The sequence below is a fragment of the Malurus melanocephalus genome, unplaced genomic scaffold, assembly GCF_030028575.1.
Source record: "Malurus melanocephalus ecotype Western Australia unplaced genomic scaffold, MMel_1.1 scaffold_0, whole genome shotgun sequence".
NCBI lineage: Eukaryota > Metazoa > Chordata > Aves > Passeriformes > Maluridae > Malurus > Malurus melanocephalus.
In genome coordinates, this window is record NW_026623232.1 from 5037503 (window position 1) to 5052540 (window position 15038).

The 15038-nt window shown below is 52.9% G+C and overlaps 1 protein-coding gene across 2 annotated transcripts in view; it reads right to left on the reverse strand.

Moving 5' to 3' along the window:
• Positions 1-3141, reverse strand: part of LTBP2 (latent transforming growth factor beta binding protein 2) — a 70827-nt gene extending 67686 nt beyond the window's left edge. For both annotated transcript variants that reach the window (XM_057372492.1, XM_057372404.1), the window contains exon 1: positions 2272-3141. In XM_057372492.1, the coding sequence (XP_057228475.1) occupies positions 2272-2726 (455 nt within the window). In that variant the 5' untranslated portion in view covers positions 2727-3141. The remainder of the gene's footprint in view (positions 1-2271) is intronic.
• Positions 3142-15038: the final 11897 nt, after the last annotated feature.

The following is a 15038-nucleotide window of genomic DNA, read 5'->3' on the forward strand; positions in this document are numbered from 1 at the left end:
TTTAGTGTGCCTGCAAAATTACCTGAGTAYGGGAAAATGAAGGTTGTCATATCAGAGACTAGTGGGAGTTCAGTRTAAATAGCAGAACAGAAAATATCCCACCTGGCAAAAAAAAATAAAACATCACAAAATGAAGTTTTTTAGGGGCCCTGAGCTTCCTGTATGAAAATGTGTCTGGTGCAGCAAGGGGYGTAAGAAGATGGATGAGGTGGAAGAACAGTCTCACAGAATGGCCAGAGGCAGCAGCAGCAGCTTTCCACGAGGAGCAATGCCATGTGATTATGCATGGACAATTATTTCAGCTAGGCTTTTTCTTAAGCTTTGAAGACAGCAGGTCATRGAGAAGCTTCAAAAGTGCTGCTTTGGACACCAGAACAGACAGAAAGCCATTATAGGTACTTCCCAGAACTGAACTTCTTGAGGACTGGAGAAAGCTCTGTATCCCCAGCCTTTATCTTCCAGCGCAGAAGAGAGGCAGAAAGTGTGGCAGAGCCTGCATGAGAAACACAGCTTGAGGACACAGCTCTTCCTTCCTCTGTGCTTGGAGGCAATGGCACTTTTTGATACAGATGACAACAAGTAAACTGTGTATAAGTGCTGGACCAACCATCCCTGTTTACACCCTGGACTAAGGGATGAAAGCTACTTGCAAAAAAGTTCAGTGCTCCTCTGAACAGTGCRAATCTTGGGGCTGCCTGCATGCTCCTGATAGCAGCGCAGGCCAGCTGTTGTCACCAGAGGCAGCTGCAGTCTGAAAACAAACATGCTATGTATCAGATGACTCAAATTCAACCAAACTGCTACATGATCCCAAAGCAATATTGACAATATTCCAACTGCAGAAAGGGTAAAATCTTTCTGAGCCCAAAAAAGCTCAAATCTGACTTTGCAGGACAGGATCTTCCCAAGACTCCCTCTCTGGGTGGCTGATAAGCYAGGATAACAGGCTGGGTAAGCTCAGGACCTACATACCTAGCGGTAAGTGATAAATACTTTATGCATCAAACATAATGGAAGTAGAGCAAACTTGGTGCTTCAGTGGATCTGTTCAAGGAAAGTACACAGAGTGGCACAGAAAACATCTCTGTCTCAAAACTTTGCAAATAGATTAGTATGGGCAAGAGAAACCTCAGAGACACACCTTTTGTGTTCGAGTGAGGCTCCCCACCAGATGTTAGCAGAAGACATTTCTGCCCACGTCAGAGGGCTGTAAGCCCAAAGCCTGTGCTCATTGGACCCSTAGCAAGGCTCACATGAGAGCAGACAAACACTGCCACACAGGTTGATCAGAATCCTGCACGATGGTTTTGATAGTCCTGCCCAGGTAGCAGAGGAGCTGATCTCGAAGGGCATCAGCCACGGGGGAGCAGCGAGGGAACTGCAGAGGAAGCGGCCCCGTGCTGAAGAGTACATCAGCCCTGCGCCAGACGTCCCGCTCGCAGGCTCCCCTCACAACAGAGCAGCTGGCCTCGCCATATGATATCCCCTCCACCTCCACAGGGCTGTAGCCAGAGACTGGAGCTGGAAGCAGCCCTGCCAGGCAAGTCATAAGGAAGCCTCCTCCGGCTGAGCCAACTGAAGCCATGGGAAGCTGCGGCGTGGAGTGCTTACAAGGGGCCCATTATGGGAGGAAGGAGCCAAGAGGCCAGGTACCTGCAGCAAGAGCGGCAGCAGACAGACTCCATCCCGCAGAGCCAAGCAAGCGCCTCCAGCCTCTCCACCACCTAAAATCATACTACATCCCCCTCAGGAGTCCCCCATCCCGCATGCCTCCCAGGACGGCCGTGAGCAGCTCCAGAGGGCAGCAGGGATACCCTGCCCTCAGCCGCGCAGCTGCCAGCCGAGGCCCTGATGTGCCAGAAGAAGAGCATTACATCCGAMCTCTCCTGAGCCACGCACCCTCACGAGTGGCAGACGGCGACCCGGTGACCCACGCACACTSGGGTTACACGCCACGCCTGCGCGCACACCAACATACGCGCACCCAGAGTGGCTGCGAGCGGCGCGGCCGCAAGCGCGGGACGGGCGCGCCGCACGAAAGCGAGCCCCGAGTGGGTTCCCACGCCGCTCCGGACCCGGTCGCGGGGGAGCACTGCCCCGGCAGCCCGCGGGGGACGTGGCAGCGCCGGGAGCGCCCGTGGGATGGAAAAGGGGATGCAGCACGGGGCTCGGGATAACACCTGGCCGCTCCGCTCGGGGCTCCCCAGGGCCGGGACCACCGGAGCTCACGCTAAGCACCCCCGGCAGGATACCCGCGGCCGCAGCACTTACCCCGCCATCCTCCCTCTGCCGCTTGGCTCCTTCGCCCGGGGCACGACTCGCGCCTTCAGCCCGCCGCCCTGCCGCTGGCGAGAGGAATCCTGCCTGTTCCTCTGTCCCGCGCCGGCACCGAGCCCTGCATCGCCCGTTTGGCCCCGGGACACGGGCAGCGCGCGGTCCGGACGCTGCCTCCGGCCGTCGGCACCGCTCGGGCTCCCCGCGGCGGCCACGGAGCCGCGGTCCACGTGGAGGGCGGCGGGGAGGGGCCGTGACGGTGGAGGGGACCGGGATGCCGGGGACAGGCTATGCGCCGAGCCCACCGCCTCCAGGGCAGCCCCCCGGCCCCGCAGCCGCGCCGCCCCCCCGGTCCCCGGCTCCAGCCTAGCCGCTGAGTCCGGCCGACAGCGGGCGAAGCCCAGGAGGACGGCGAAGGTGAGCGGGAGGAGGCTGGCGGCGGYGCCCCTCATAGTATCAGCCGGTGGCGGGGGGAGACGGGCGGTGCGGAGCGCTCAGCGCCCGGCTGGCATCCCCCGGCGGGCGCGGGGCAGCGGGGACCGCTGGCTCTCCGCCCCCCGCTCACCGCCCCATCCCGTTCCGGGACTCCGACGGGACCTGCCGCCCACCGGGGCCGGGGGCGCTGAGACCACTGCTGAGGCAGGGGAGAGGGCTGCCGGGCGGCCCCCGCAGGAGGAGGAAGAGGAGAGGGGCGGTCGGCCGGTTCGTTGGGCTGCCAGCGAGATCCCGCGCTCCGCAGGCAGCTCCAAGCACCTTCGCTCCTGCCTCTGGCACTGGCAGCGCCTGGAGGGGATGGAGGGTTTTATTTTTGGAAACCTCCCCCTTTGTGTCTTTTTGATGCTGACATCCCCCCTCTCCAGAGGACACGGCTCGGCCCCCCTTCTTAGGAGAGGAGACATTCCAGCAACACCCACTTTGGCAAAGGGAAACAAACTACAACAGAGAAGCCTTAACCCCTGCCTGGCCAGGGAGACCCGGCCGCCGCCGGCCCGGCAGTCGGCGTGCAGTCTCCGCAGCCCGCCCGGACGCCCGGCCCGCAGCGACCCGCCAGGCCCCGTCGCAGCGGGGAACACTCAGGGAAGGAAGAGCAGCCCCGGCTGTGGGTCACACGGAGCCAAACACACCGCTGCCGGAAGAATACACCGCTGCCCCTCAGCATCTGGGGACTTCTGGAGCTGTGTCAGCACCGCTAGCCCTCTCACTGCACTGGATCGCCTCTATCAGGAGAAAAGCACGGCAATGGGAAGAGCCTTGCTGGCCATCCTGTGCTCGCTCTTAGATCCTCTCAACCCAATTCAGAGTTTAGTAGTCTTCCTTGTATAGGTCCAGGCTAGGAAAGAACTCACCTAAAAGCTCCAGGTCCTTCAGCCTGAGAGATCTKTCAGGAGACATATTCCAGGAGCTTTGAGTAGATGTCCATCCTTCCCTTCATCTGTCTCTGCATGAGTACCAAGAGGTCGAGGGAGGACTTGAAATGACTGTTTTGCCTTATACACACTGAGAAAGAGTGAGAGAAGAGTAGGAGGAGGGAGAACGGGGGCAGGGGGCACAAATCCCCTTTCAGCCACACACATCAGTTTGACTTAGTGCTCTGCCACATCTCTACAGTTCTCTGCTGCTCTTGGCCATCTCGGGTAAGAAGAAATCCTCCCACTGGAGTGCAAGCACTGTCGTTTATTTGAGGTGGGTGGGCTCATTCCAGCTCAAAGAATCATTGGTGAGCTTGGTGGGTGGCTAAAGGCCTCTTGCTGCATCTCTACATGCAAAGAGGCAGAGGAGGACACCACAAATGCTCATAGGAAGGAGATACTCATTGGATTCTSTCCCTGCAGTGTGTCCTGTAGCAACCCTGAACACTGCAGCTGAATTTCTGCAGGAGAACACAAGGAACTTTGTGTACAGAGTGATCCTTTGGGTGAACTTTTATATCTTCCAGTAGTCTGCAGTCTAGGGGCTCCTTCAGCCAGATGCTGCAGCTCAGCCACTGGGCTTAAAAGGCAAATTGTCGTATCAGTCCATGATTTGATCTATTTTTTTTTGTTCCCTTTGATGTGTGAGGTTGACTGCAACTTAGACTACTGGCTCCCCCTCTGGCCCATTACATGTGCACCCCATCCCWCTGGTGCTTCTCTCCCTTCAGCCTCTCCCACTACAGGCGCCACCTTCCCTGGTCCCCACCAAGCTGTCTGCTTTCCAACAGCGCTGTGGCACAGGGCTCTGTCCAGCTCTCCCAGTTCTTTCTCTCCAGCCTCCAGCAGTTGTTCTGAAGTGTCTCCTATTTAAAACCAGTGGCTCCATGTCTCTTCTCATTGCCCCGTGACTTTTAGGCTCTCTTAGACCACAACTACCCCCTTCTTGGGATGGGAGCACTGCTGCCTACCCTCCAGTGTGCAGAGGAGCTGAGAAAGGAGCAGAAGGACAGGGAATTAATCCCCTGAAAGCATGTTGGAGCTGGAGTGGAGCAGGACATCAGCACATCCCTTCTGGCTGGGGATGACAAGTGAGAGATATGGGAGGTAACTTCCCAGGTGATCACATGTGATCAGAATAATGGGCAGAGTGGGTTCAAGCTTTACCCTGGCACTGGCAGCTGGCTTACAGGGCAGCAGAAATACCAGAGGGTGCTCTAGCACTTCCTGGGATGCAATCAGCTTGCCTTTCTGCCCTATCAGGGCAGAGACAGTATTTGGGCAGGAGTTTGCATGGTTGTCAYGAGCAATGCCCAGTAACAACCGTGGCTTGTTTCTTTTTTCTGAGGAAGAAGTATGTCCTTTCCATCCCCACCTAATTACTTTCTTATGCAGCAGTGGAAAGAATGCTTGTGCCTAAACCTGACACGAGAAAATTATCAATGCCATAAACAAAGCCATAAACAAAGCAGCCAAGAGCCAGGGTAGTGCTCAAAGCTAGAGCAGSAGACCCCAGAACAGGGGGCAAAAGTGCATTCCTCCTTCCTGGAGGTGCTGGATCACCCCAGAGAAGAAGATGACTTGCAGCATCCCCAGGRCACAATGTGTGCACAGAGCCTGCACTCAGGGACCCAGTGGTAGTGAGACTGCAGGAGTTTGTGCTTCCCTAACAGGGCTGAGCAATGAGATGTGCAAACCCAACAGAGCCATCAAAGGCCCCCTGGCAACTCTTGCAGCTGCCCCTGGCTCTGGTGAGCCTGGCCCGGGAGTTGGCATCCCTTCTCAAATCAGCTTAGTTCCGTGTTTACAGTAACCCCCTGGAGCTGGACACTGAGCTCCTTGCAGCCTCACACATGCAAACACTGCTTTGCTTTTTCAGTGGTGTGCTGATGCYGTTTGATCCACAGAAATGCAGCAGAGCAGGGGCCAGCTGAGGGCAAGCTGAGTGGCCCCCAAGACCCCCACCTGAGGGCTGTCTGGCACAAGGAGCCGTGGGCCCAGGGGTTATGCACAGATGCTCCATGGYTCATTTCATATTTGGCCATTCCCAAAAACAAACCCATTGAAAAAGGGGAAGGACAGGGTGTTGGGGGAGTCCTGGTGCAGTTTAGGCTTCAGCATGCAGCTCAGTGGGGGCTCAGCAGGCAAACATGAAATACCTCATTGCTCAGGAACTCACCCAGKCAGAGTGTGGATGGTTGGGCTGCTTGCTGCTGAGGTCAAGCCTGTGCTTGGGAAGAGAGATCAGCGGCAGGGAGAGGATGGGGTAATAAGTTGGCAAGCAGGGTTTGACAGCTTAGCCCCCAGCAGCAAGGAGCACAGGGTTCCTCTGGGGATGTGACCTTCACGCAGGCAGCTCAAAGTGCTTTTTACTGCCTTCACTTCCCTTAATTCACCGTGTGACCTTCTAGGCAGCAGAAATGGCACCAGAGGAGAGGCCAGACAGTTGTACCACCTCTCCAAGTCCATGCTTTCCAGGGCCAGGGCACCGAGCTGAATAAGGCAGACCTGGCAGCCAGTTCAGAAAGCAATTGGCTCACCACACCCTGCAGAGAAGAGGAGCAAGGGTGGCCTGTGTTGGTGACACTTCTCATCTGCCCTATCTATGGCAGAGAGGGTGGGGTGCTTGGGCAGCTGAGAATCAAAGCCTCAGGGCCAGAGGCAGATGGGTCAAAGTGGTCTGTGACCTGGAGAAATGAGCGTAAGTCACATCATCCTGAGCCCTGTCAAAGGATATGAAGAGATTCTGTGTGGATAGAGGCCCCTCTGTGCTAGGCCCCCTCACACCTTCATTCCCCCACCCATTGGGTCCMCACCAGCTCTGCACAATTCCGTTGGGGCAGTAACACCTGGGAGCCATGCTTCCAGGGCCAGTTGGCCCCCAGATGTGGCTCCTGGCACTGTATCCCTTCAATTAATTAGCCCCTTTTCTTCCTCTTCAGAAGGGTTCACAACCCACATGTGCTTCTTCCTCTGCTGCGAGCATACTCGTAACACACTGCAGATGGGACACATTCCATGGATTCAGAAGCTGCCTGCAGCTCCCTCAGAGAAAGAAGGAGTGCTCCCCTTACTCAGGCTCAAGGGCAGGGGAAGGTTGGCCAGCCTCACTAGCTTAAAAATCAGGACATGGAACCGGCCTTGTAGAGGTACAACTCACAGCTTCTCTGAACAGAACCATCTCACACCAGGAGGGAGAACATGGCAGCTGCAGAGAGCTGGACAGAGAAACAATTTCAAGGCAGCGGTACAAGAGAGACCTCTGGAGAGGATCTCTGTAACCATGGGCATCAGAGAGACAGGAAAAGCAGCTTCTGAATTTGCAAACACAGCCAGAAAATCCTCCATGGACAGAATTCCCACCCATTGCCTTTGCCATGAGATACACACAGTTTAGCACATTCATACTTAGGACACCCAGGGAAGTAGACATTCCCACCCAACAAATGAGCCACTACAGCCAGACACACAGCCTGGTCCTTCAGCCACCTCCACACACTCCTGGTGCATCCCTCAGAGCCTTGGGGTACATCCTGGCTTCTCCCTGTGAGGAGGCCACCAGCAGGTGGCTAAGAGCTGTGTGTGCAGTGTTTTGTTGTCAGAAAACAGAAATTGTCCAGCAATTCCTAGTCTAAAGCCAAGGTTTGCTTGTTTTTCATTTAACCAGGACCATCTCTGAGATGGAGGCACAGACCAGGCAACTGGGTGTCCTACAAATGCACTTCTTGATCAGGCTGCTGTCTAAGCATATGTCCATGCTGAGACCCAAGGGCTGAGACCACATGCTGAGAAAGAGGTTACAAGAGAAGACAAAGACATGCYTCTAGGAAATATAAACCTAGAGAGCAGGACCAGATGGCAGAACCCAAGGGATGRGAGTGCAGAATGAGGCAGAGAGGAGATTGGTGTGGGCTACTGCTGTAGAAAGGCCATGGTTGGGCTGGCTGCAGAGCACAGCTGGTTCCTTATTTATCCATCACACTATTTAGAACCCCTTTGGCAACTCCTCAGGAGAAAAAAAAAGAATGCTTAGTTAGCATGTGACTCATGCAGAGCTAGAGCAGCTCAAGGGAGTCTGCCCATCTATAATTAATGATGTCCTGTTTGAAATGATCCACTGCAATCTTCCCTCTTCCCAAAAGGCTGGTCTGGCCTCTCTGCTTCTTCAATACCTGTGGCTGGAACTGCACATGGCAGTGAACAGGACCCGAAAATCAGGAAAGCCTGATTATGTCTGAAGAGCACAGAAGCTGTCTTGACCAGGAAATCCATTCCRTAACATGTTCCCTGCAGGAGCAAGTCTGCTCAGGACATCAGCCTGATAGGGGACTTCACCTGCTCCACTCATCAGTCAGCTGTTCTCATTAAGGGAGGGAAGGAAAAGGGAAGAAGGAAGCAGAACATCTTGCCATTTTTAAGGACTGTGACCCAAAAAGAGGAAGCACTTCCTATGTGGTTAGGCTATGACTGAAAACAGCATGGAAAGGACACTGATAGTGTGGATTTCCGTAACCTTCTCTTCCCCTATTCACTGGGGTCTCAATGCCAGGAGGTTCTTCCTGTGGCAGTTATTGAACATCAGCATGTCGCAGACTGGAAGGGAACAAGGAAGCAGGAACAGCAGCTTGAGAGTATGCAGGGAGCCTGAGGTGCTTCCCTAAGTGGAAAATCTCTCTTCCTGGTGCCTGGTACAACTACACAGGCAGTGCTTCTGAAGGAAAACACAACCTGTAGAAAATAGAAGAGATGCAAACCATTTGACCCAACAGTGAGGATAGAAGAAACCAGTCAATGCCCAGACTATGCTGAAGAATTTCTTTCTGAGAAATTTCTCCCATGCTGAACTTCTTAACAACAAAGAGATCAGAAAAAAACACACCTGAATCAAATTTTGAATTCTACAGAGTGTTTGGGATTAAAGTAGTTTCATTCCTGCTTCTGATTCCAAAGCAATCTTCCTAAAAAGCAATGATTCATTTCCTTCAAGTTGCTGTTCCTTCCTTAAGACCCTCATCTTGGCTGCCCAGGGCATGGGAAACTTGGACTTTAAATTCCTCAGCCCATCAGCTTTGCGTAACAGACTAAAACTGATGATGGGTGATCCTGAAATAAGAATGATTGGTGGGGCTGATGTTATATCTGCATATTAGTTTGATTACTCTGCCATGCTGAGATTGTGAGCTCACTCCCATYACAAGAATTTAGGTGCTTTCCTACCAGTTTGGGCACTGCAATGGCTGTGTGAGCAGTGATCTCAGCTCATTACGATGCAGTGATTTCAAGGGGGTGTTTAATAGTTTATTAATGAGTGAATCTTGGGGAACTGCAAAAAGTGGCAATTATTAGGTGGCATGTATTAGAGCTTAAATGGTTAGTCATCACACAACAGACTAGTACATGGTCACTTTACAGTCCCATTGGGTAATTATTKGGATTAGGCTGAGTACCCAATTTCCCAGCTATGACTTCACAGGCTGGGAATCCAGMTTTCTGGTGACATCACAGCTCCAGAAGTCTCCCTCACTGGTTGCCATGCTGATTCTACTGTCACCCACTCTACACATAGGTGTGGCACACAGCCTTAAGAAAAGACCCACACTCTTACAGGAAATAAGAATAATGATGAATTAGAGTCTAACAAGGAAATAAATGCAGGTCAGCTGCAGAGAATATGAGCAAAGCCCCATTTCTTGCCAGACCACATCAGGTCATAATCTTCTGAGAAAAGCAAGGAGCTTGAGATGGGGATGCATCCACTYCCCACCCAAACACGGGCTAAACCAGGCACAAAATCCATAACATTATTAAAGGGATGGCATTCATAATTCTACCTCTCTCGGAGGAGCTAAAAAAAAATCAGGGACAATGTTCTCTGATGATGATGATGATTACCTCTGTGCTCAGCTCTGACATGCATTTTCAAGCTATGCCTCTGCCTTCCCACCCTCTCCCCTTTCCCCATTTCAGCCCGTCTGAGCAGGCAAGGGAGATTTGCACAGCTCAAGCACAAAGCAGTGCCAACAGCACAGGTGGCCACCTGCCTTCTCTCAAGAGTGGCAAGCCCTGACAGCAGGAGTGACAGCTGAAGAAGACAGCTAGCACCATCGAGACAGGAGAAACCCTCTCCTTCTTCCCTCCTAGAGCCTGGCCCTCTACATCCCTGAGCCAAGGGAAGGACATCCTGGAGGTGGCAGGGCTGAAGGAGGTGGGAGGTCTTGATATTTCTGGGGAACATCCCTGCATCTGCAACGTCAGGTCAGAACTGCCTGCTCTGAGACTCTGCAAGCTGGGCTGGTCTATAGGCAGCTCCTGCTGCAGAGGARCAGGAGGAAGGCAGACAGGCATAGAGCAGGAAATTCCTTCCTCAACCAGGTGTGCAATCTGGGAGTAGGTGAAAATGAAGCAACAGCACTAGCTAGTCTTATGCCCAYGGTAAGGGACATGGGAATGCTGACGGCTCCTGACTGGGCACAGAGCATGTTCTGCAACAACTCCAGTGCTGCTAAGCAGAGCCTGGGGGCTGAGGGATATTTTGGCTTGCCTCTTTCTTCCCTCACAGTCTGACTCTGAGTTGTCATGAACTACAGTTGACCTACAGCTCTCTCTGCCTCTTCTGTCCCTGCCTTAGTATCCATATCCTATGTGGCATCAGCCCCTTGGCCCCTGCTCAGTTCAAGCCTCCAGCTGGCTTTAGAGCCACTGCTAGAAACATTATTGCACACCTGCTCTTCAGATGAGGGTTTACAGCCAAGGCTAGCACATCTGGATTGTAAAATAGACATTTGGAAGTTTATCAACATGTTTCCAAACAGTCTGGGTATGGCAGAAACTCTGTCTCATTGCTTTAGAGGAGGAAGTAGCTGGGCTATAAGGATGGTTTGGTGCCCTTCTCAAGCCTCATGCACTTGGGCTGAGCCTCTCCTCTCCCATCACCTTCCCCTAGAAACTGAGCTGCCTCTTCCTGACACTACTGGTCCAGGAAGCTGTGTCAGAAATGCTCTAGGAGGGAAACAGGGAGGTGAAATCCTGTGCCCTTCCCACCCCAGACCCTGCTGATGCAGCTACATGAAGTCTAGACTTCAGCCAAAAATCTCCCAGAAACTCCACATGCTCAGAAAATTGATCATGAATCTGCACCATCTGGGTTGGGAGGGGGTAACTGACTCCATCAGCATGTGCAAAACTCAGCTGCCAAGAGACTCCAGGGCTTTTGGTCTCAGCAGAGTCCTCATCAGCAGCAACATCAAGCTGCCAYTAATGGGTTTGTCAGCTCCAAGCAGATCGAAAGGAGGAACGTGGCCCACTGCCCTGAGTTGTTTCACATGTGCAGCCCTTCTCATTGTATTTGTTTCTCAGATGTGCAGCACTCACACCGGTGCTAACAACAGACCTCCCACGTAAGGGTTCAGTAACATACTCTACAGATTTTGGTCTCTTCCCAGTCATCCCATACTGGGAAATGTTTGCCCATATTCCTTGCTAGGCTCTCTGGCACTCGAGTGARCCATATTACATAGAACAAAGGACATACTGTAGGAGAAAACACCTGAATTAATGTGAGACCTGTACACAGGTCACTGCTTAGGGAGAACAAGCATCTTTAGCTGCTCCTACCACTGAGCACATATAACAATGACTGAAGTCCATGCTAGGGCCCAGTTCACTGCTGGATACTTCTTCCATGGGATTTGAGAGCCTACAAAGTTGCTAGCAGCAATTCAGGGTAAGAGGCACTGCAAGACATAACAGAGAACAGGTTAGAAAATAAGGGGATTCAAAATATCATTTGCTTCTTGCCAAGCAAATTTCCTTTTTGCTTCTGGATGTGTCTGTGGGCCCATCTGCCCAGACTATTCCAGATGGTGTATTTTTACTGAGAGAGGAGGCAGCAGAGCTTCACATTTCTCATTAAATTGAGCTGGTCACCTCTAAGCTTACAGGTCACTGGGTCTGCTGTCTCTTCCTCCCCCTTGGAGCATGAATCTGACCCCCACCCCAGGCCATTCCTCCCTGAGGCAGGCAGGTCCTGCTCATGACAGCCAACGCTTTGTTTGGCAGTTGAGCCAACATTTCCTCCCAAGGGAGAACATAACTCTATAGAGGCAAAGGTCAAGTGTGCTCTTCCCAAAGCTGAGGATTTGCCTTTGCCACTTAATCCASCCTGAGATCTCACAGCCAACACAGAGCTTCTCTTGAGGCTGGGAACACAGAAAGGTGTGCACCTGAAGCACAGGTGCAAGTGCAAATATCTGCCCTTTACCACAAGCCTTAGATGCACCAGAAAGGAGGCAGCGAGGAAAATAAAACCCCACCAGATACTTCATCACTATTTTGTGAAATAACCCAGCCCTCACTCTCACCAGTTCAGGCCTGACGTCAAAGACAGCCAGGCTGGTGGTGCCTAACTTCCACAGTTGTTTTACAGCCCTGCCTCCCAYTGGGAGGAGTGGAAGCAAGTCACTTTTACCACTGTGGGGCTCAGACGCAGCAGCTCATATGGCTTCCAAAAACACTCTGTGGAGCCCTGGAGTGCTCCTGCCCTGCAGGGCTTAGCCACAACCCTGCAAGGACTGGCATAGGCAAGGAAGTGGTGAAGGATCCCATCAGTCTCACAGTGAAGGTGAGGAGAAAGCAGCTCCTTAATGTCTTTATCTCAGCCAGCTATGAGCCTCCCAGCCACAGCCAAGAAAGCAGGTTGTCCTGGCAGTGGAGAGCATCCCCTGGTGCTCTCCCACACACTCACAGGCTGGTTGACATGGGATATGACCTCTGGAGAGCGGCCCAGCCCGCTGCTCAGGCCAGGATGCTGGAGTCACATTCAGTTGGGTTTTTGAACTCCTCTAAGGAGGGAGCCTCCATGGCCTTCCTAAGCAACCTGCTCCAGCAAGGCTTTTTTTCTGGCCTCTAACACAGGTGGCCATCCACCAGCTTTGCCAGAAGGGATTTATTTGGCCACTGTCGGAGAAGGTGGAGGTGCCACTGGCGGGGATGTGACACTCGTGGACCCACACAATACTTTTAGCTGCACCTTCTGGCTCTGGTCCCAAGGAGCTCCCCTCAATCCCCAAGTTACAGGGCCTTGGTCAAGGGGCCTGCAGCAAAACAGGAGTGTCCYCCTCATTGTCTCTGACCAGGCAAACACAGTGACAGCAGATCTAGCCCTTGCCATTTGCCTGGTTTCTTGCTCTCTGTTCAAGACGACTGAAGATTTAGGGGTGGGAATCAGGGAACATCACTTGGGAGGAAGATTTCTTTCAGAGTTGATTGCCTCTGAGATTTAGGATGATTAACTCTTCAGCCCCCCCCATAAACACCAGATTACCCCATGGCCACCCTCCCTGCCAACTCTTGCAGTCAGTACAGAGCCATGAGGATTGCAGGCCCACAAGCCTGTTTTCACAGATCTGTGCCATTTTACCTCCTGGTGTTTTCTGGTTCTCATTATCTCTGCAGAGCTGATGACACTTAAGATATTTAATCTCCCTGGAGGTTTCTCTGGCACCTTAAGTCTGACTTATGCAACACATCCTGATGTCCTGATCACCCAAGCTCACCTCTGGCTTGTTAACACCCTGGCTGGCCAAGGACCCTTCCCTGCCTGCCAGCAGATCTGAACCAGGCTGAACCCCTGCACTCACCGGGGTTAAAGCCTTGGCAGCTTTCTCCTCCTACCCCTTCTCCTCTTATTCATCAATGGTCATTTATCACAGCAGCCTCTTCCCACAGGGGGCCTGTGTGCACAGACCCCAATCTGCCCCTGCAGCCAAGGAAATCCCAGGGGCAGGCATTGAACAAGGGCAATCCCAATTAGAAGTTGTCAGTAACACTATCAATGACCTTAGCCAGGTTATTAACCCCATCTGCTGGGACAGCATCACCAGCTTAGGATCCCTTCCCAGCCCATCTYGATGTTTCTTGTGGGGAGCACAGCCCCTTCTCAGCCTCTTACCCAGCCTTGTGACTTCTGCTCTTGTTAGAAACCCGTTCAGAAACACAAGAGTTTGGGAACTAAACAGTTCTTAGCATTTATCACTGCCTGTCCCCAGAGACATGTCTAAATCCAAAGTACAGTTACAACACATGTATATCTGTTTGCAACACCTCATTGGAGGAATTAAAGTGACAATTATACTGTTCTTGGGACACTATAACAACTGCTTCCATCCAGCCAAACAAGACTGAGGCCAAGGCTGGTCCAGCCTACTAAATGGTGCTGGAGCTTGAAGCTGGGCATGGTACCAAACAGCAGAGTGCAGCCCCTCTACATGGCCCCTGGACATCTTTGCATTTGCAGGCCTAGTGAACTTTCCAAGCTTTTCTCCGGGCTTTTCAGGCTGTTTCTTGCTTCTTGTCCACACTGCCTGCACAAGCTGTTTTGCAGGAGGAAGGATGGTCTCTCCTGAACTGTCTGCATCGTACCAATATGAGGCAGGGTGGACAGCCTCTGCAGAGCAATCCTCCCACTTCTGTGTTGTACTTGAACGCACCAACATCACTTGTGTTATGGGAWGGGCCTGCCTGTCCTCTGTCCAAGCCATGCACAGACATCACGCGGAGAGGAAGGTGACAACACTGTAACCTGGATGCCGCACACATTCCCTCCAAGACCTTTGCAGTGCTCACATCCAGCCAGGCCCACCAGGCAGATTGAATGGACAGGAGCCCAGCAAAGCCAACAAGGCCTCCACATAGCAACCACTGAATTTGCATMTGAAGCCACTAACAAACGAGTGAAGGAAAAGTCTGGAACGGTGACCAAGTTTGGGTTTGAGTCCTGACTCCAGAGCAGCTGGTGCAGCCTGGCAGGCAATACACAACTCAGCTGTCCCCGACACCCTTGCTGAGCTGGAACTTCCTCCAATGTTCCCACAGGCCAAGTGTGCTGTTCCACCTCCTTGAACTCCCACAGTCCACTACAATTGCGGATAGGGCTAGGACCCTCTGCCCCCCTCCCAAAGCAGACTTTATGCATCCAGGGTACAAGGCGGGGTAGTCAAGAGAGCAGCTCTTCAAAGTGGTTTGTAGTGATTCACCACAGCTGAACACCCCCAGCCCCAAACTCATAGGCCCCGAGACTCCAGCCAGACGTCATCTAGAACACAAGTGTTCCTCAGCTCTTGTCGTGCTGTGAGCTCCCCTCATAACACGGCTGCCCCTTCCCACTCTGCCTGCAGAGTTAGGGCAGGCTGATTTCCAACTGGATGCCATCCAGAGCTTCCACTGAGGTCCAGAGAAGGGAGCAGGAGGTGCTCTGAGGGGGTGGGAGAAGGGACAGAGACCACGGCTCAGGGGGTTAAGGTAGCATTGCAAGAACCCAGTACCTTGGGTGGTGGGGTGAGAGGTATCATGGGGTCA